General features: G+C 25.1%; 2 protein-coding genes across 10 annotated transcripts; one reads left to right on the top strand and one right to left on the bottom strand.

Moving 5' to 3' along the window:
* The first annotated feature begins 106 nt into the window (after positions 1–106).
* LOC122858047 (calcium-dependent secretion activator) lies at positions 107–14,652 on the top strand. 9 transcript variants are annotated; one of them, XM_044160696.1, is made up of 14 exons: positions 107–349; positions 7,102–7,688; positions 7,767–7,934; positions 8,426–8,917; positions 9,027–9,424; positions 9,502–10,326; positions 10,411–10,650; positions 10,737–11,040; positions 11,485–11,641; positions 11,780–12,231; positions 12,475–12,633; positions 12,720–12,836; positions 12,906–13,144; positions 13,241–14,652. In XM_044160696.1, the coding sequence occupies exons 2-14, from the start codon at positions 7,221–7,223 to the stop codon at positions 13,437–13,439; spliced, it is 4,218 nt and encodes a 1,405-aa protein (XP_044016631.1). In that variant the 5' UTR covers positions 107–349; positions 7,102–7,220; the 3' UTR covers positions 13,440–14,652. The 9 variants fall into 9 exon arrangements, with proteins under 9 accessions (XP_044016631.1, XP_044016629.1, XP_044016627.1 ...); XM_044160694.1 differs by having other exon boundaries at positions 8,426–8,923; positions 10,737–11,037; positions 12,723–12,836; XM_044160692.1 differs by having other exon boundaries at positions 8,426–8,923; positions 12,723–12,836.
* A 1,907-nt stretch (positions 14,653–16,559) lies between these two features.
* On the bottom strand, positions 16,560–20,166 carry LOC122858103. The gene is made up of 13 exons (XM_044160792.1): positions 19,704–20,166; positions 19,515–19,624; positions 19,051–19,259; positions 18,864–18,972; positions 18,682–18,758; positions 18,560–18,616; positions 18,368–18,448; positions 17,982–18,252; positions 17,806–17,881; positions 17,649–17,732; positions 17,472–17,580; positions 17,156–17,387; positions 16,560–17,061 (listed from the first exon to the last, which is right to left on the bottom strand). The coding sequence occupies exons 1-13, from the start codon at positions 19,777–19,779 to the stop codon at positions 16,897–16,899; spliced, it is 1,656 nt and encodes a 551-aa protein (XP_044016727.1). The 5' UTR covers positions 19,780–20,166; the 3' UTR covers positions 16,560–16,896.
* Between the last annotated feature and the right edge of the window lie 420 nt (positions 20,167–20,586).

Genomic DNA, 20,586 nt, shown 5'->3' with positions numbered 1-20,586 from the left:
TATATATTCAACACGTGTGTGTGTGTGTAATAGGAAAAAGAGGAAAAATGATTGTTGTTGATTTTACCGTTTGATGCCGCCACATTACGGTCAAATAATTTGAGCCAATAAAACATCAGCCTGCATCAGGCAATGTGTTGTTGGACAGAGGGTAAAACGAAAAAAATACATAGAACGATTTTAATTTTTATCATATGGTTTTTTTTTTGTAAAACTATTTCTGAGAAATAGAACGATCCATCAGTGTTATCGACAACAAACGACACATGGACTGATATCATATTTCAAAAGAACACTACAAAAATAGTATTAAAATTCTACAAAAATAAATTTTCTACATATTTTTTTTGTGAGTAATTTAATCATGATTAATATAGTATTTAAATTAAAAAAATATATCTAGGTTTTGTTGGTTTTTTAAATTGTTATTTAATTTTTAAATTTTAGTTATTATTTTTTTTTATGTTTGAATTATACTTGAGGTGCTTATCAACAACTACTTGCTGGGAATTTTTTTAAATTATTCGAATTACGTTTTATGTTTTGTTGATAACAAGTTAACAATCTTTCACGTGTTTTTTGTTTTTTTAATTTTTTTTTTTGGTTGATGATGATGATGAAAAGTGTAGGTGATATGTGAACACATGGCTTATCACAAATTTTACTGACCAGGAAATTAGATAATATTCAAACTAACGTAATGATATTTTTAAAATAATAAAAAGCCTAAAAGATATATTTTTTTATATAAATAATCGATAGCCTATTTTTTAAGTTTGGCATTGTGCCAAAAAAATAAAATAAAAAATTCAAGTTCTCAAATCCACGTGATTATATTTTTTTTTATCAAAAAAAAGAGTAAATATTATTTTTTTAAAAATCCTCAAGGATAGGTCATGTCTGTTTTTGTAAAAATCTTGCAGCAAAATTTATATCTAATCTATAAGCTAGCTAAAAAAATATTATTAACTATTTTATTTATTATTAATTAATAAAGTTTATTAAATTTTAAAAATAAATATAATTATTATCTTCAATGACATTTTTAAAATTAAAAATTACTTTTGTTTTTATATATTGATAATATTTATTATTTATCATTACGACAGTTAATTATTAAATAACAATTATTGATAATTATATAATTTAACAATATCGTCAAGTAATTATTTACAAATTTGCAACAAAATTATCAGTAAAAAAATAACAACTCAATTATTTAATTTATCATTTAATTTTTATTATATTTATTATATTTATTATTGTTATTTTTAATGAAAAAAAATGTGATTATAAATTAAATTTATTCCTGATAAGAGTTTGAGAAAAGAAAAAAATATTTCACAAGTATTCGTGCGAGTGTGAAAATTGAGGACAAGTAAAAAAAAAAATCGAGTAGTTTATATTTAATTAAATACTCTTTTGTTATTGTTATAATTTGTAAATTATTATCGATACGTAGTGCTACACGTACAAACAAAATGTATATGTATATGCTAGTTGAGTAATTGCACATTGAAACACGTGGATTGAAAGCCAACGTGAATCAAACAGCTTGTCGATCAAGTCACTCAATTGCAATTGCATATAAACTTGTTCAATCATAATGATTATATTTCAAATCAACGTCAATAATACAAACTTGATAATATATATATTTAAAAAATACATTTAAATAATTTTACAATATTTAAATTTTTTATCGTTTATTTAAATTTTAAAAATTCATCAAATTTATACACACAAACTTTTGTCTTTTACCTTCAGAATAACAAGTGCATATTGTAAAAAAAAAAAATATAAAATCGATGTTAATATTTCAAAAAAAATTTTAAATCTCAGCATTAAATCATTGGGCTTTATTCAAAGTCAAGAAGCATCGCGTATATATTATCCAATGTTTTTCCTGCTCTCAATTTTCTCGAAATTTTTTTTTTTGTCATATTCTGCTTTTTTTTTTTCGCCTGAAGGGTTGCAAAAATAAAACACTTGCAGATGCTAGAAGTATCTAGCAAAAAGAAAAAAAATATTAATTAAAATAAAAGAAAAAATATATAGTTAAATAATAATTTGAGAAAAAGGATTTAATTTTTTTTTTTTATTTTTAATGGTGAATGCGAAAGAGTCAGCTGTTAGTAAACTGGCTGCGCAGGCGATCGATGGCCCAGTGGCAAATTTCTATATGTTGTGTCGTTGCAATGGTAAAGAATCGTTGCTAGTGTGTATTAAATATATATATTCTTCTCCAAGATATCATGTACATATAAATGTAACTTTTACCCCTCTAATTTTTTTCCAACTCACTTTTTCCTACCCTCAGAATTTTCCCGTCATCCATACAGCCATTCGAAATTTCTCCTTCTTTTATTCGTCATATATAAAATGTTCTCACTGCGCAATTGTATCATTTTTTTTTTTTTTTAATTCATCGAGGATAATCTGTACATTTAAACCAACCAACTGTATATTTTTCTACTTTCATTTTTCCTTGTCAATTGCAAAATTTCGATTAACCCTCTACTCAATAATTTTTTTTTTCTATTCACTCTTTTTTTTTTTTCTAATCTATTATTATCTCACTCTTGCACATTTGTTATTTTTCAACAACAATCATTTTTTGCATTGTCATATATATCATCATTTGAAAAGAAACATATATTTTTTTTTTTTTTTATTTGATTAATTTAACATCATCATTTATATATAGACATTTGTGTAGAAAAAAATATATATTTTTTTATGATTTTTCTTTCTATCATTAACATATGATTTATTTATTTTTTTTTCTATTGTAAAATCCTTGTATGCGCTTATATTTCCCGCGCACATACACACTTTATTTAATGTATATATCTATAAAACAAACCCCTCTTTTAGACATATAACAGCGAGTGAACCTTGCGCCTTTACCACTCCCGCATTGGTGCCCAGTTACTTATTCAAGTGCATACCGGGAGGGTGTACAGAACGTGACAATTTAAGGTGACTCATTGACAACCAACTGTCAATTTTACATATATAATAATAATAATAATAATAATAGTATCAATTAATTTATAATTTTTAAATAAATCATACAACAGTGATTATTTTTTTTATTTTTTATTTTTGAATTATCTGGTTAAATTTATTTTTTGTATAACTTTTTTTTTACATGACAGTTATTGTTGATAATTGTTTAATAAATTAAATAAATTTTCTATAATTATCGTGCTTGATTTATTGAGGAAATTATTATGCATACAGATAGTCATTTTGGTGGTTAGTGAAAATGATTGTTATTGGTTCGACAATTGGTATGGTAAATAATTAAAAATAAAGCAATATATAATTAGAAAAAAAATATAATATTTTTTAATTATTTATTTTTAATTTAGTATGACACACCCAGGGTTGAAATTATCCCTCCGCCCGTCACATGTGCCACCATCGCTATAGAGCAATGGCGAGGCTTCGAACTCGTGGGCTAGATCAATAATGTGCTACGAAGAATTCCACGACGCGTACGCCAATATATATAATTTTTTTTTTTTTTATTCTTTATTTTATTGTAAACCTTTGGTTTTTATTTGTCATGAGATTACTCATCTACAATGTATATATATATATTGTTTACTGTCAATTTTCAAAACATCCCCTATCAGCACATTGAAACATTTCCACAAATGTCATAAAACATATAGCCAAAAGGCAAAAAAAAAATAAAAAAAAAATACTTCAATAGAGACCAAATCATTCTTAAGATTGTCTAGATCGTAAGAGGGTGATTTTTATTTTTTTTTTTCGTTTTTCTGCAAGGGGGATAATTTTATACCCTCATCATTGAGTTTTGCTGAGTTGTCTTTTTCTTATTTTATTTTTTTCTATTCTTGGAAATTCTCTCAATACAAACTTATATAGATATATATATTTTTTTTTAAATTTAATGATCCGATACTGATAGGAGATATTATTATATGAGTGCATTTTATTCCCAGCTGAGATATAGTATTGTCACGATAGTATACTATAGTTGAATTTATTTTTATATTTTTTTTGTAATTATGAAAAATGAATTGCTTCGTGTCACGATATAAATCTAACATTAAATCATCAATGAATATTTTATTGTTATGATTTAATATTGATTTATTTAAAATTGGTATTTTACTGTTTTTTGTAGGACAATTATAACGGCTTTTTTGTCTTGTATGATTTATTCTTAATTTATTCTTTAAAAAAATTTAAAAAATTGCTTTTTTTTTAGGAAATATTTTTACGAAAGGCTTCCGGATTAATCTCCGGATTTTAATTTGTAATTTATTCACATTTTCTTTAGTGAAATGTAATGTTTTTTTGGAATTAATTAAACTTTTAAAAAAATTACAAAAAAATTCATCAAGGCTAGTTGGAAAATAATTCTTACGTCGAGTTGACTTTTCTTGTAAAATTTTCATGATAATAAATACATAAAAATTATCCTCAAAATAAAATCACAATCGCAAAAAAAAATACGTGCTATTTTAATTTATATTTATAAATTAATTTTTTATTTTTAAATCTATTGATATTTTATAAAATACAATGGCAAACTTGACAAACCTATATTACTTGAGGTAAATTGAATATTATTTTTTTTTTTTTATAAATATAGATCAATTATATAGATTGACGGATGAAAGAAAAAAAAAAAAAATTAACTTGCCAGTTATTTTCTTTTGTCAGCATTAAAAAAAAAAAAAAAAATGATCCTTCAAAATAAAAGTATATAAAATAATAACGGTTGAATAATAATTACAGTATTTTAAAATTTTTTTTATTTGTCTGTCTGTATTTTTGATTTAATTATACATTTTTTATTCTAACGAGAAAATTGAATAAATAAAAAAAAAAGTCTAATTAGCTATGTGATAAATGAACAGTTTATTTTTAAATAAATGTAAATATTATTTTTAAAAATGAAACATGGAAGATAATTAAGGTGGTTTTAAATAATTCATCACATGTACTGACTGCAATGCAGAGCCCAGTCTAATAAACTGTTATAATCCTATAATAATATCGAGAACAAAATTTATTTATTAATATATTTTATTACATAAAACTAATATAAATTTAATATTATTATTATTTTATTTGTTAGTATTACTGGGTTAGCTTTTAACTCACTCATATACTTTGACGTGCTTATCAACGCGTGTCACTGTCCCGCGTGTTTCCTGCACATGTACTAAATATAAAATATTGTAAATGCGATAGAAAAAAAAAAAAAAAAATATGCACTTTATATTTATACACACATTGTTTAATTTTTAATATGTATTTCATTGTGCGTGTTGCACGTTAACAATCTCCAGTGAAACTTTTCTAAAAACAAGTTTTTCACTTGTTCACGAAATATTGACTTAAAAAAAATTAAAATAATTATTATTATCGTTTAAATATAAATTAAATTTTAGTTTTTAATAATCAATATACATCTTTTACATCGCAACGTAATTCTATATTGTTTTTAATTTTTTAATTTTATTTTTTAATACACTTATTTAATATGAAAATTATAGATACATTGATTTTTATTATTTATTTTTAGACGAATTTAAAAAAAAAGAAAAATAATATTGTAAAATTAATCAATAATAATTTAATTAATTTACTTTTTTTTTTTTAATCTAATTTATTAATTTATGTGCTATTGTTTTTTTAATGTTTATCAAAATATTGCATAGTTTATTTGGAGATTATATCAGTATACGAAAACAAACTTTTTGTTTTTTTTTTGTTTTTTCAAAATCAACAAACTGCAATAATTAATATTGCATACAATTAAAAAAGTTTAGATGATGATAAATATTAATATGTGTTGTTGGATCAAGTTTGTTTGAAATTTATTAAATTTATTAAATTCAAAACTACTGTAGTAAAATTTTATTGTCTCGTGGAATGATTCTTTTTTGTTATGAAGGGTTTATGACTTGCTCTGGAGTACAATTAAAAATAATTGTTTATTTATTTTTGTAATTTTAATTATACAATTGATATTTGTCAGACAATTTTAATTTGTGACCTGCAGATCTATTGAATAAATAACATTGCTTGTCGTTTTAATGAATATTGATTTTCCAAAATTAGACAGACACTAGTGCTGCTGGATAAACATTACTGGGTTACAACTGTGAAAATTCGAATTTTATTTTATTGTTGAATATGGAAATTCAAATACAAAATTTTTTTCTTTTTATTTTTTACATTTAAATATTTTAATTAAACTATATAGATTGTTGGAACTATTTTATCAACATAAAATTTCAATTTATTTTTTGAATTTAAAAAACAAAAATAAAAAGTTGATGGAAAAGCACAATTTATTCATGCTTTTTTTTTTTTTTCTCTGGGGACTCATGTTTTGGGCAATTGAAATTGACAAATGTAGAGAGAATCAGAGTAACAGTGAAAAATATATTATAAAATTTATACGAGTCTGGTTGAAAATTGGATAAGCTCATAAATCATTAAACAAAAAAAAAAAAAAAAAACTAACAATTTTATTTTGTTATCACTTTGTTGGTAAACAAGAAAAATAACATGAATTTTTTTTTCCATATATATTGTCACGCTACTATTAATAATAAGTTTATAACTTTTTTCACAAACTCGACAAATAAAAATAAAGAAAATCATTTATAAACATTTGGATAATTTATTGTAAAAATAAAAAGTAAAAAAAAAAATAAAAGCATATATTTACAAAAGTTTTAAAAATCAAATGTTAAAAGCACTCTCGTATTTTTTATATGCAAAAAGTATTACTATGTTGATCTCCTAAAAATAAAAATAAAATTAGCATATATTGAGAAAATTTAAAATCCCCAAAAAAGTGCATTATAAAATCTTTCAAATATATAAAAATATAATTGAAAATAAATAAACTAAATCGCGTGACTTGCTGTAAATATCATTAGAAAAAAAATAATATCGAATGATCAAAATTGTCCTTGTATTTCATTTAAACTTTTAACCTACATACATTGTTATCTTTATCAAATAAATATGACAATAAAATATTTTTAAATCTAAATAAAAACTATCAAATAAATAAATATCCTTTTTATTATTTTCCAGTTTTAAAAGGTGGATAAATAAAATATAAAAAGAAGCGGCAATTGTCGCATTAGTATCATTGATAACGGCAGATCAAAGTGTTGAATTAATTAAAGACCGGTGGTGCACTTGTCTTGATAATGATTGATCCAAGCTCCTCGGAAGAGGAGAGTGACGAGGACCAGAGCACTCATCACGGAGGTGGCGGCGGGGGTCGTGTACCAAGTGGACATGTCTCACGTCGTCATCCCGGTAGTGGTGGCATGGCTCCTGGTGCTGGTGGTGTAGGTGGTTCTGTTGGTACAACAACAGGATTAACATCATCACCCGGTGGTCACAGTCAAACTGGCAGTATTGGATCAAGTATACATGGTGGTAGTCAACATGGTCCACATGGACGTGGTCATACTGCCAGTCAAGGAAATTATGGTACACAACAGGAGACAGCAGTATCCGGTCTGGATGTGCCAAATTTATCCAGTGCCAGAAACTCGCTGTCACCATCAATGAGTGCCAGTCAAGATGTTACAAATTATAATAAATCAACACAAAGACCAACAAGTCCATCACCATCTGCTGCCAGTGAAAAAACAGAAGTTGATCTCCAAGTTAATATTATTATTCATATTATTCATATTATTATTGTTGATATTTTTATTATTTTTTGAAATTATTTTTCATTACAGGACAAACAAGAACGTGAGGAAGAGGAAAGAAAAACTCGTATACAGCTTTATGTCTTTATATCTAGATGTATAGCATATCCATTCAATGCCAAACAACCCACCGACATGACCCGAAGACAAACCAAAATAACAAAACAACAACTTGAGACCTTGTGCTCACGTTTTCAGGCATGTCTTTTTTTTCAATTTTTTCTACTATTAGTATTATTATTATTTATTTTTTTCGTTAACAAAAGATAATGCTTTTCTTTTTTTTTTTTTTTAAAGCTTAGTCTTGTAATTGTCCATTTCATTTTAAACATATATGAAACCCTAGAACAATGAGTATCATTAATATCACAAGAAACCCTGTTGTGCAAATTTAATGGGTCATAATATCGTTCACATGACCTTCATTTTTGTTATTATATTTTTTTTTAAATTGTCATTGTAAAAAAAAATAATCAATGCAATTTCATCAGGGCCAATGCTGAACAATCATTGAATCTATTTGAATCTATACTTTTTATCGTAGTCACTTACTTTGTTGAATTGAATTCTTTCTTTTTTTTGAATATGATATCATCTTTTTGTTGGGATGAAATGATTGCTTTTTCAACTTGAAAATAATTATTTGATAATTGTTAATATAATGATTTTTTAATTGAATGTTTGTTTAGGCTTTCTTGAAGGGTGAAACACAAATAATTGCTGATGAAGCATTTCACAATGCAATACAAAATTATTTTGATGTATTTTTAAAATCTGAAAGAGTCATACAAATGGTGCAAAGCGGTGCTTGTTCCCAGTACGACTTCCGTGAGGTATTCAGGAATAATGTTGAAAAACGTGTTCGCAGCCTCCCGGAAATCGACGGAGTGAGCAAAGAGACTGTACTTAAATCATGGCTGGCCAAATTTGATTGTATATTTAAAGGAACAGGTGATGAGGATAATAAAAGGCCATCCAAGATGCAGCAGCAGTCTTTAAATTCGGAATTAATACTCTCGAAGGAACAATTATATGATATGTTTCAACAAATACTTGGTATTAAAAAATTTGAGCATCAGCTTCTGTTCAACGCCCTCCTGTTGGACTCAGCTGATGAACAAGCTGCCGCCATCAGGAGGGAGCTGGACGGTCGCATACAGAGGGTCAATGAAATGGAAAAGGTAAATGTAAGAATTCGTTTCAATCCTTTTTTTATATTAAATTATTTAAAAAAAAAAAAAAAAAGAAGATATTGTTGATTTGTTGATTTGTTTTAAAAAAAAAAAATAGAACCGAAAGCTCATGCCAAAGTTCCTTCATAAAGAGATGGAGTCGCTCTACATCGAGGAACTCAAGTCGTCTATCAATCTATTAATGACAAATCTGGAATCATTACCAGTATCGAAGGGTTCGATAGACAGCAAATACGGGCTGCAGAAGCTGAAGCGTCGTAGTGATCGCTCCCGCTACCGCACCCAGGGTTCTCTCGCTAAATTGGAGGGCGACTCCGCTGATTCCGATCCGCAATTAACCAAAACTGATGTCGGTTTGACATTTCAACTTGAAGTTATTGTCATGGAGGTCAAAGGTATCAAAAGTTTACCACCAAATCGTATTGTTTATTGTACAATGGAAGTTGAAGGTGGTGAAAAATTACAAACAGATCAAGCTGAAGCATCAAAACCAATGTGAGTTATTGTATAATATAATTAATTTTAATAATTATATTATATTTAATATTTAATATTTAATTTAAAATAAATAGGTGGGATACACAGGGTGATTTTTCAACAATGCATCCATTGCCAGTTGTTAAAGTACGTTTATATACTGAAAATGTTGCAATGTTAGCACTTGAAGATAAAGAACTTGGTAAAGTTATTATAAGACCAAATCCATTATCAACAAAAGTACCAGAATGGCACAGAATGACAGTACCAAAAAATTGTCCAGATCAAGATTTACGTATTAAAATAGCATGTCGTATGGATAAACCATTAAATATGAAACATTGTGGTTATCTTTATGCAATGGGTAAATCAGTATGGAAAAAATGGAAGAAACGGTACTACGTATTGGTCCAGGTCTCGCAGTACACCTTTGCGATGTGCTCGTATAAAGAAAAAAAAAGCGAGCCGTCGGAAATGATGCAGCTGGATGGCTATACAGTGGACTATATCGAGGCCGTTTCTGCAAATTTAATGGTTGGTACAGATTTAGAAGGTGGAAGATATTTTTTTAATGCTGTACGTGAAGGTGATAATATTGTATATGCATCTGATGATGAAAATGAATGTCATTTATGGGTTATGGCAATGTATAGAGCAACTGGACAATCACATAAACCAACACCACCAGTATCTGTTGCTGATAAAAATTCAACAATAAGTAAAATTCAAGGTGATGCTGATAGAGCTAGAAAACATGGAATGGAAGATTTTATAAGTGCTGATCCATGTAAATTTGATCATGCAACATTATTTAAATTTTTACAAAACTTGACATTGGATTATAGACTCAATGATCCATATTCTTCACTTGGATGGTTTTCACCAGGTCAAGTATTTGTACTAGATGAATACTGTGCCAGGTAATTTAAAAAAAAAATATATACATAATAATTTTAACTAATAACAATTAACAATTGGGGGTTTTTTTTTTTGTTTCATTAAAGATATGGTGTTCGTGGTTGTTTTCGACATTTATGTTATTTAAATGATCTTCTGGATCGTGCTGAACGTGGTTGCATGATGGATCCAACCTTGATCCATTACAGTTTTGCATTTTGTGCTAGTCATGTGCATGGAACTCGACCAGATGGGGTTGGCTCCATCACACACGAAGAACGCGATAAATTCCAGGAGATCAAAGAACGTTTACGACAACTTTTAGAAAAACAAATTACAAATTTCAGGTAATAATTATTATTAATAAACTTTTTAGTCAATCAATTGTTTTTTTGTATATTAAATTATTTTATAAATTATAAATTAAATATAGATATAGTTTTCCATTTGGAAGACCAGAGGGTGCATTAAAAGCAACTCTTTCATTACTTGAACGTGTATTAATGAAAGACATTGCAACACCAGTACTACCAGAAGCAGTTAGAAGTATGATTAAATCATGCTTGGAAAATGCAGCACTTGTTAATTATGACAGATTATCAGCAGCAGCTAAAATTGAGGATGATTTTAATGGTGATGTTTGTGTACCACCTGGAAAAAAATTGGATGATCTTATACGTCTTGCTGAGCTATGTGTTGATTTATTACAACAAAATGAAGAACATTATTCGGAGGTATTAGTTAGGTTTTTAGAACTGAGTGTTGATTGTACAGGGCTTTCGAGGTAGAGGAATTAAAGCATGCTTCTTCAACGAACTTTGGTAAGGGTTTGAATATCCTCCTCAGAAGACATTATTAATCAATTTATCAATTAGTTATAATATAAAATAAATGCTTTATTAAATATATCATTATTTTTAAAAAATCGTAGAGTAAAATAGCTATTTTATTTTAATTCACTTAGTAAATTTAGACGGCTATAGTTTATCTAGAATTTTTATATATAGTTAATGCATTTTATATTAAAAAAAAAAAATTGTCTTCTGGGTCCTCGAGAGCTCTGTGTTCGTTAATGGCGTACCTACCATTACGAACAAGAGTTCAACAAAACATAACATGCCCACCGTAAATGTTTGTCGTCCAATATTTTCACGTTTCGCTCCTACTACACCGCACCACAGGCTTTCGCCTGGTTTAGCGATCTTCTGGTGGAGCATGCTGAGATCTTCTGGTCATTATTTGCCGTTGACATGGATAAAGTACTATCAGAACAACCACCAGATACATGGGACAGCTTTCCACTCTTTCAAATATTGAATGATTATCTCAGAATGGATGGTGAGAGTGACCTATTAGTTTTTTTTACTGGATACTATTCAATTACAATTTATTAAATTGTTTTTTTTAAATTCTTTTCTTCTTGTTATTTATATTATTATATTATTATACATATATATTTTTTTTTATTTAAAATAGATAATCTTAAAAATGGAAGATTTCATCAACATCTCAGGGATACATTTGCACCTTTGGTTGTTAGATATGTTGATCTTATGGAAACATCAATTGCCCAATCAATACACAAAGGTTTCGAAAAAGAAAGATGGGAAATTAAAGGAAATGGTTGTGCAACATCTGAAGATTTATTTTGGAAACTTGATGCTTTACAATCATTTATTGGTGGTTTACATTGGCCTGATCAAGAATTTCGTACACAACTTGAACAACGTTTAAAGCTAATGGCATCAGATATGATTGAATCATGTATTACTAAAACAGATACAGCATTTCAACAATGGCTTAAAAAAGGTGTTACATTTATATCAACTGATTATATTATACCATCTGAAATGTGTGCAATGATTAATGTTATATTGGATGGAAAAAATCAAAGTTTTAAACTTTGCACAATTGATGAAATTGATGTGGTAAGTTGATCATTTAATCTATCAAATTTATTGAATAATAATAAATATATAAAATATCAATTGACTTGTCTTTGGGTAATGTATAGATACTTTTTTTTTTCATTTTAATAATTAATTTTTAATATAGCAAATTTAAGTAGTTTTTATATTAATGCTAAGCAGCTTTTTTTATCGTACAAAATAAATGCGTTCTAGTTTTATATTAATAATATTTTTTATTGGTTTAATAATCTATTATTTTAGCATCAATATCATAGTAAAATTGACGATCTTCTCGATAAAACATCAACTCAAATGACTCAAGGTTTGATAAATAAGCTCATTGCAGTGTTAGAAGCAACCCTCTCAAAATTATCACGCTACGATGAGGGCTCTTTTATCGGTTCAATTCTCAGCTTTACGGTATGAATAAAAATAATAATATAATAACTAATTTAAAAAAAAGCATTTGTTATTAATTTTAAAAAAAAAAAAAAAATACCTTTCAGAAGGTTTCGGGAAGTGGAAAAGAAATGGGTCAAGCATATGTTAATTTTGCAAATAATTGTATGGATCAAATACATGGCAAGGTCATCGATGAACTTTGGATATTGAATTTCTTTGAGGTACATTTGATACTCATTATTTTTTTTATGTTTATCTCTGAAATAATTTTAATTTAATTTTTATTTTAGTTGTGGTATACTGCACAAATACAATTGTTGTGCAACTGGCTTACAGAAAGAATGGATCATAGTTTACATTTGTATCAATGTACGTGTCTTGCTCATATGATGAAAAAAATATATTCAAATTTTGAGCTTCAAGGTGTTATGGAAGATAAATTAAATTCAAAAACATATCAAGCAATTGCACAGAGAATGCAAACAGAAGAAGCAACTTGTGCCTTATCAATGAGCGCTCAAAATGATGAGTAAGATGGCTTTGTTTTAACTTAATTAATATTATAGCATTATTTAAATAAAAGGATTAGTAGTTGTATATTAATATTTTTGATGAATTTTTATAGTGGTTTATCTGAAAATGGTGATGGTGATGATGTGGAGAGACCAAAAACAAAAGTAACAATTGTTGAAAATTCAGAAGATGCAAATGTCTTATCAAATTTGACAAATGTATCATCAAATGTTGTTGGTAAAGTTGGAAGTATGTTTGGTAAAGGAATTGGTGGATTGTCTGGTAAATTTGGTGGTGCTAGTTGGTTTTAAATTAGATTTTTTTATAGTCATTTTATTTTGACTTGTATTTAATCAGCAACGAAAATATCAAGAATTTAATCCACAAATACTTATCAACGACAAATAAATTATTAAATAATATAATAACGAAAATAAAAAAAAAAAAAAACGTTGCATGATATACTAAAATCCATAATTGCCTAGAATGCACATTTGTGCTATTGTTACAATAAATAAAACAAAAATTAAATCACATTTTGTGATAAAATTTAAATAAAAAAAATAAACCAACTTCGATGTCGACCCGCTGTTAACTCAGGGAAGTTTTGGGAAGTATGGAAAGTTTTATGAAATCACATTGAAAGTAAAAAATAAATAAAATAGAATAACATGTATTTTGAATTGAGTAAATAATTGAGTAAAGTTTGCAGAATTAAAGTTAAAAAAAAAAAAAAGGCGTTTTGAGTAAGAAATAAAGGTCAAATGTGAAAATATATTTGAAATTTGAAAAGGAAAAATATATAATACAGAAAAATATCTAGTTAAAGGGACACATCGAAACTCGTATAATTATAATAATAGTTTGTCTCTTGTCCGAGAAATTATCCAAATTTTGTTAAATCGAAAAATTTAACTAATTAAGCAACGGAACAAATAAAATTAAAAAAAAATTCATAAGAGTCTGCAAGATAAAAAAAATATATATATATTTGAATATATTTGTGTAGACCAATTATAAATGTAGATAAACAAAATTTTTTTGTGAAAATAATATTTGCAATTTTTATGCAATTAACTGTTGATAATCAGATAATAATATTAAAAAAAAAAAAAAATTAGATAATAATTTTTGGAGAGAATAATATTGCTTTCTAAAAAAAAAAAAAAAAACTAAAAATAAAAAAAAATAATTAGCATGAGTGATGACAAGGAAAGAGTGGCTAAAGGAAAAAAAAAAAAAAAATGCTTTAATTCAGTGAGAAATTAGTACCTTGAAGAAAATTGAAAAAAAAAAAAAAATATCGAGTGCTTAATGATGCTTAAAAACAACATTGTTTGATTTAATAATTTGACATATGTGAAACGCTTAAAAAATAATAAAATAAATAAAAAAAAATAAAATACAATCCAAATTTGTTGTAAATAAAAATTAAACGATTAAAAATCATACGAATAAAAAAAATTAAATGACATAATAAAAAAAAAAAAACATTAGTGGGATTGTTAAACGTAATACTAAATCGAGAGTGCGAGAATACTTTTTATATAATAATAATAATAATAACAATAATAATAAATAAATATAAAATATGCGTATCACAATATTAAAAGTGAAAGATATTATAAAGTAAATTTTGCTTTGAAAAGAAATATGCCCAGGGTAAAATTGAACCGATTGAAAAAAAAATAGAAAATATAAAGAAAATATTTGCACTAATTAAAATAATTTATTTGAGTTAAATAAATTAAAATTTTAATTTACATTATACATAGAAATAATTTAATATTTAAAAAAAGAAAAAAAAAATGGTATTGTTAGCCTCAGTTGTTCGTATTTTGTTGAATATAATATTGATGATAATTTAAAATTAAATAAATAATATTTTTGTTGTAAATATGCACGGTAATAAAATATATACAAAAAAAAAAACAAAATGAATGACAAATCGAAAAGTTATAATAAAAAATAGAAAATATATTTAAAAAAAAAAGCAACATAGGAATAATGAGAAAAATAATTAAGTACGATTTTTTGGCCTCAATTAAAGTTTAAATAAACACACAAAGAACAACTGAGAAAAGAAAAAAAAAAAAAAATAATTAATAACATTATAGACAAATGATAAACTTGTACAACATCCCTAGACTGAACAAAACAAAAAAACAATATCGAATGAGCCTCTTTACAACGTATCAACATTAATTTTTATTAATTTTATTTAAAGTTTAATTGCCTCTAAATGCCTCTGAGTTAAAGAGACAAAAAAAAATTATATCGAGTCACTTATTTTGATGAATAAATTGTGTGAATTTAAAAAAACAAAAAAATTATTATAAAAATATCAAAATTAAAATGATGAAAAATGTCCATATGATCACATAAGTAGCTAAAGAAATTAACAAAAGAAAAAAATTAATATATTGATCTTTAGGTCAGTATGATTATCATTATTATTACTCTAATTATCGACAAAACTTTCTCTTTAAATCTATTACATTTATAGAGTCTAGACCTAGAACGTTTTACGTAATTGGTCTCTTTATCTAATCTGACGATATAGTTCCTACTTATATTTAATTAAAAAACAAAAAAATAATAATAATAATAAGAAACGAAAGATAAAAACAATTGAAAAAGATTTAACAAAAAAAAAAAACTCTAATTTATTCTTATTCTTATTATTGTGTTATTAATTAATTGTGAAATTTATGAACTTGACTTGAAAAAAAAAAACAAAAAAACACAAAAAAAAATACAGTGAGAATAATCTTCATCTTTTAAACAAACTAGTGTTTTTAGCACTTGCAATTTCTTTTCAACTGTTGTTCTCTTGTTGATGATGATAAAAAAAAAAAAAAAATTGCGCAAAAAAAAAAAAAAAAACTAAATTGAATTAAAGAAAAAAAAATTTATGATAAAAATAATTAATATTTTTGGAGTAATTACCTGATTTATTATTTCCTTCTTTATTGATAAAGCTTTTGCATGTATTTTTCATTGTTATTTGTATTTATTTCACGCAATTTTTTAACGCTGCATTATTTTTTTTTCTTTTTTTTATTTATAAAAATATATCACTTGTATTATGACGCTCATTGTCACACACCGCTATACCTCGCACATAGTCTTAATCATAGTCGAAAAAAAAAAATATATAAACAAATAATTCACGATTGAATGAAATTATAAAAAAATTGACAAAAAATTGTCATAACAGAATTTTAAAATGAACAAATTTATACGTATGTATTCATAAATTTTTTTTTTTTTTTTTAACCATACGCGTGTGTCTGTTGATCCATCAATTGTTGTAAAAAAATAAAAAAAAAAATAATAATATTATTTAATACATATACGTCATCTATTTATTGATGTTATATATTTTTGTTAATTAAATATATCGTTATAAAGAATTCTCCAGATCCATATTTGAATGATTATTTTTATTTTTAAAATTTTAATACATCAGTATTATTATATTTATTATTTATTTATTTTTTTATTTATTTTATAGTATTAACAAGCATTATTTTTAATTATTTTTAATTAAATTTTTTTATGAATTTATTGATAATAATAAATTTTAAAATTCAGAATATTGAAAATAAAATAATATATTGAAAAAAAAACAGAAACTTGGAATAAATAAGAAGTTCCCTGCCAGAATTCGAACCCGAGTCTTTTGCATACCAGGCAAACGCCTCTAGACCACAGGGTTTCTCCATTTTTTCCAAGTTTTAACCTGTTAACACGGACGTCCATCTATTACTCATCCGTTTGTTGGAGTCCTATAGGAGGCAAAGCAACTTTGGCTGCCACTTTTTCTGCTGCGGCAATGGTACTGTTTGTATGTACATTGCAATGAAGTGCAAGGTTTTGTAAGTATTTTCTTCCACGATTATAATCACCTTGAGATGCTGTTGTGAAATTCTGTGAAAAAAAAAAAAAAAAAAACATACATACATATCAAATAAAATACTATTAGATTTATTATAAATTTTTTTTTTTTTCTTATGTATCTTACTCGGCCCAAATTATGGTGTTTTTTTATGTTTATGGTTATTCCATTTATAACTAAAAATAAATTTTCTGCTTTTACTCCGATCAAATAAGATGCCATTACTGTGAGTGCATTAACATAGTTATTATTAGGCACATAAAATAGTTTTGATCTAGAAATATTTAGATGATTCATTTCAACACCAATCTGTGATATATCATACTGGTTCAAATTTGGATTGTAGCATAAAATGTTTCTAATTAAATAAAATTAAATTAATAGAGACAATAATAAAAATTTTAATTTAACTATTTTTTAGTTATTTAATTTTAATACTCACTGATAATTTTTCAATAATTGTTGACAATATTGTGGTTGCTGATCTGAGCTTACATTAAAAGCTCCATAATATAAGCTACTTTTAGACCCGGGATTTCCTTTACCCCAAGCTTTTGAAAAAATTAAAAATTTTATATTTATAGGAACTTTTTTAAATAATTAAAAAATTATATCTTACTTTTGCATGTACTGCCTGATTCTTTTTTAAAACTCATGCAATCTTCAACGATTAATTTAAAGGCTTCTTTATCAATCGGATTTACTGATTAAAAAAAAAAAAAATAGAAAATAATTAAACAATGGAATTATTAATGAAAATTTTTATATATACATACGTGAATCTATGAGTCGATCTTGTGTTTTCGGAAGAAATGTAGGACATACTCCATGTTCTTGAAGCACTTTCCAAGCCTTTAAATTTATAAAAATTATAAATTAATATTAGTTATTAAAATAAAAAAATTGTTAGTTAATAAAATCATAATTTCTTTTGTTTTTTTTGTATACTCACATATTTGGGAGTCAATTTTTCCATGCTACTAGGATGATTCGCTGATTGATTATTGACGGCATTATTAAACAGATCATCAACACTAGGATTTACGTTTGCCTGATTAATTAATGTATTATATTGAGGTATATCTGTATCATCAGGATCAAAACCTGTCTCTATTTCACATTGATCAGATAAATATTCATCATCATCATCATCATCATCACCATCATCATTATCATCGTCATTACCGGTAGCGTGGCTATCTTCATCATTATCATTTGTCCCTCTAGATAAAAATGAAAATATACATTACAACGAATAAAAAAAGTTTCAATTTTTATTTATCCATACAAGGATATCACTTGACAATAATAATATTATTTAATTATAAATTTACGTACACATTTTGAAATGATCGTCGTTTTCGATATGGCGCAAAAGTTTCAGGTTCTTCTTCGATTATTGTAGTAGCTTCTATTGCTCTAGATAAAAATAAAATTGTGAATATTATTTAATAGTAATATATAAATTTAAAAAAAAAAAATATTAAAAAATTTTTATAATATAAATTCATTTAAAAAAATTATACATACTCAGTAGTTGTTTCTTCAATTAATTCGTCTTCCGCATCTTGTATATCTCCTAGTATACTATTTTAATAATAATAAAATTAATAATAATAATTTAATTTAACATTTATTTTAATTATACATACTCTAATCTGCATTCTTGGTCCAATGAATCATCATCATCATCATCATTATTATCGGGTGTTTTAACTTTATGAAAAAACTTGATTTAATAAAAAAAATTATTTTTAACATTTATTAGTATGTTTTCTATCAAATATACATGTATTTATAATATATTATTTATATAAATTATTATTATAATTACCGTTTTAATACGATCCATGGCTTCACTTAAATTATTGAATATTTTTACATGATGTCTGAGAGCAAGATATTGGAGTACATCCATGGCATAATTCAAATCATAACGTTCACTGAAAACAAGTATAATAAATATTTAAACAATTTGTTTATTTAATTTTTATTTTTTTTCATTCAATATAATAACATACGTATTTGATAGTGGTTCGCCTTTAATGTATTGATTATTATCGTATATCGTAAAAACAACGTACAATGATGATGAATCGCAACGTGTTCCTAATAAATATGCAATTTCATTCATGGTAAGAGAATTACGTGAATCTTTGTCCAAAACGTATAATAATACCGTTGAATTTCCAATTATACCATTTCTAACCTCGATTTTCATACTATCGTTCTATTAATTCAAAAATGAAAATAGATTATATATTACATTAAAGTATATATTATTTATATTTATTATTATTTTTAATTAATTATTTGTATAATTATTATTCAAGGCCATGTCATGAAAATATGATTGCAAGAGGGGGAAGGTCTGCAAATAACATCTCACTTTTTATTTGCGACTTTAGACAAAAATTTTCTTTTCATCCTCATCACAAATCTTTGATATACTATTATTAATATTATTATTATTATTATTACTTACAGATAATTCAGCAATTTTAAGATTCAAATTAGTCAATTGTGTTCTTGCTTCATTTTTCAAAAGTGAATCTGTTTCTCCGCCCAAAAGAACATCGTATTGATATTCTGGATCTTAAAAATTAAAAAAAAAAAAAAAATATCAAAAATTTAAAATATTTTTAATAATTTAATATTTAATAAAAAAACTTACTCGATGTTGCAGTTATTTTAAATTCAATTAGAGATATTAGCACGGCTAATGATAATATTAAACCGCAGATTTTCATTGTTGAAAAAAAAAAAATTTCTTCAGTTTGGTTTTAAAGTATTTTTCAATATGACAATATGCTTCAAAAAACAAATTGAATGTGACAAGAATTTTTTTAAAAATATAGCTTTGAAATATAAATTTTATTGTTTTATTTATTATTTTCCGGAAATTATAATATATATTTTTTTTTATAGTCTATTTGCAAATTATAACACTTGCTTTTGTAATAAAATAATGAAAAAAAAAATTCCTGCAGTATGTTCTTTATCAAAGTTTTATGCAAAAAAAACAAAATAATAAAATAATTTTTAAACTTTTTACTTGAAAAATATTTTATTTAAATATTTTAAAAAATTATTTTTTTTAAAAAAAACAATATTTTTGCAAGGCCAAATAATTAAATGTATTTAATATTTTTTTTTATCAAGTACTGTGATGTTCAAGGCTTATTATGTCGTAAAAGAAAAAAAAAAATATTAAAACTTGGAAAAATAATTTTTCAACATGTTAAAATAAATAAATTATTTTTTTTTTAAATTAAAAAAAATTATTTTACAAGGTCAAAAAATTGCATGTATTTGGCTTCTTATCAAATGCAAATATTCAAAGTTTATTTATTATTATTATTGAAAAAAAAAAAAAAAATACTAATAAAACTTGGAATGTTGCTATTTTATTATTTTCATTTTTCAAATTAAGAAAAACAAAACAATATTTTCAAGATTTTTCACAAAAATAAAAACACCAACAATGTATCTTAAATGTTTTAAATCATAATTACTAAATTATAATTTTTTTTTCAAACCGAAAAACTAATTAGCCA

This window comes from Aphidius gifuensis, linkage group LG5 (assembly GCF_014905175.1).
Source record: "Aphidius gifuensis isolate YNYX2018 linkage group LG5, ASM1490517v1, whole genome shotgun sequence".
Taxonomy (NCBI): domain Eukaryota; kingdom Metazoa; phylum Arthropoda; class Insecta; order Hymenoptera; family Braconidae; genus Aphidius; species Aphidius gifuensis.
Note: the sequence above shows the minus strand (reverse complement) of the source record. Positions and strands in the feature narration are given on the sequence as shown.

Coding starts and splice junctions, on each gene's coding strand:
- LOC122858047 (XM_044160689.1), top strand. CDS start 7,221: ATGATTGATCCAAGCTCCTCGGAAGAGGAGAGTGACGAGGACCAGAGC. Junction 11,642..11,779: donor TGATTATCTCAGAATGGATG/GTGAGAGTGACC, acceptor TATTTAAAATAG/ATAATCTTAAAAATGGAAGA. Junction 12,837..12,905: donor GGATATTGAATTTCTTTGAG/GTACATTTGATA, acceptor TTTTTATTTTAG/TTGTGGTATACTGCACAAAT.
- LOC122858103 (XM_044160792.1), bottom strand. CDS start 19,779: ATGAAAATCTGCGGTTTAATATTATCATTAGCCGTGCTAATATCTCTA. Junction 19,260..19,514: donor TTAAAATTGCTGAATTATCT/GTAAGTAATAAT, acceptor TTGAATTAATAG/AACGATAGTATGAAAATCGA. Junction 17,062..17,155: donor AACACCATAATTTGGGCCGA/GTAAGATACATA, acceptor TTTTTTTCACAG/AATTTCACAACAGCATCTCA.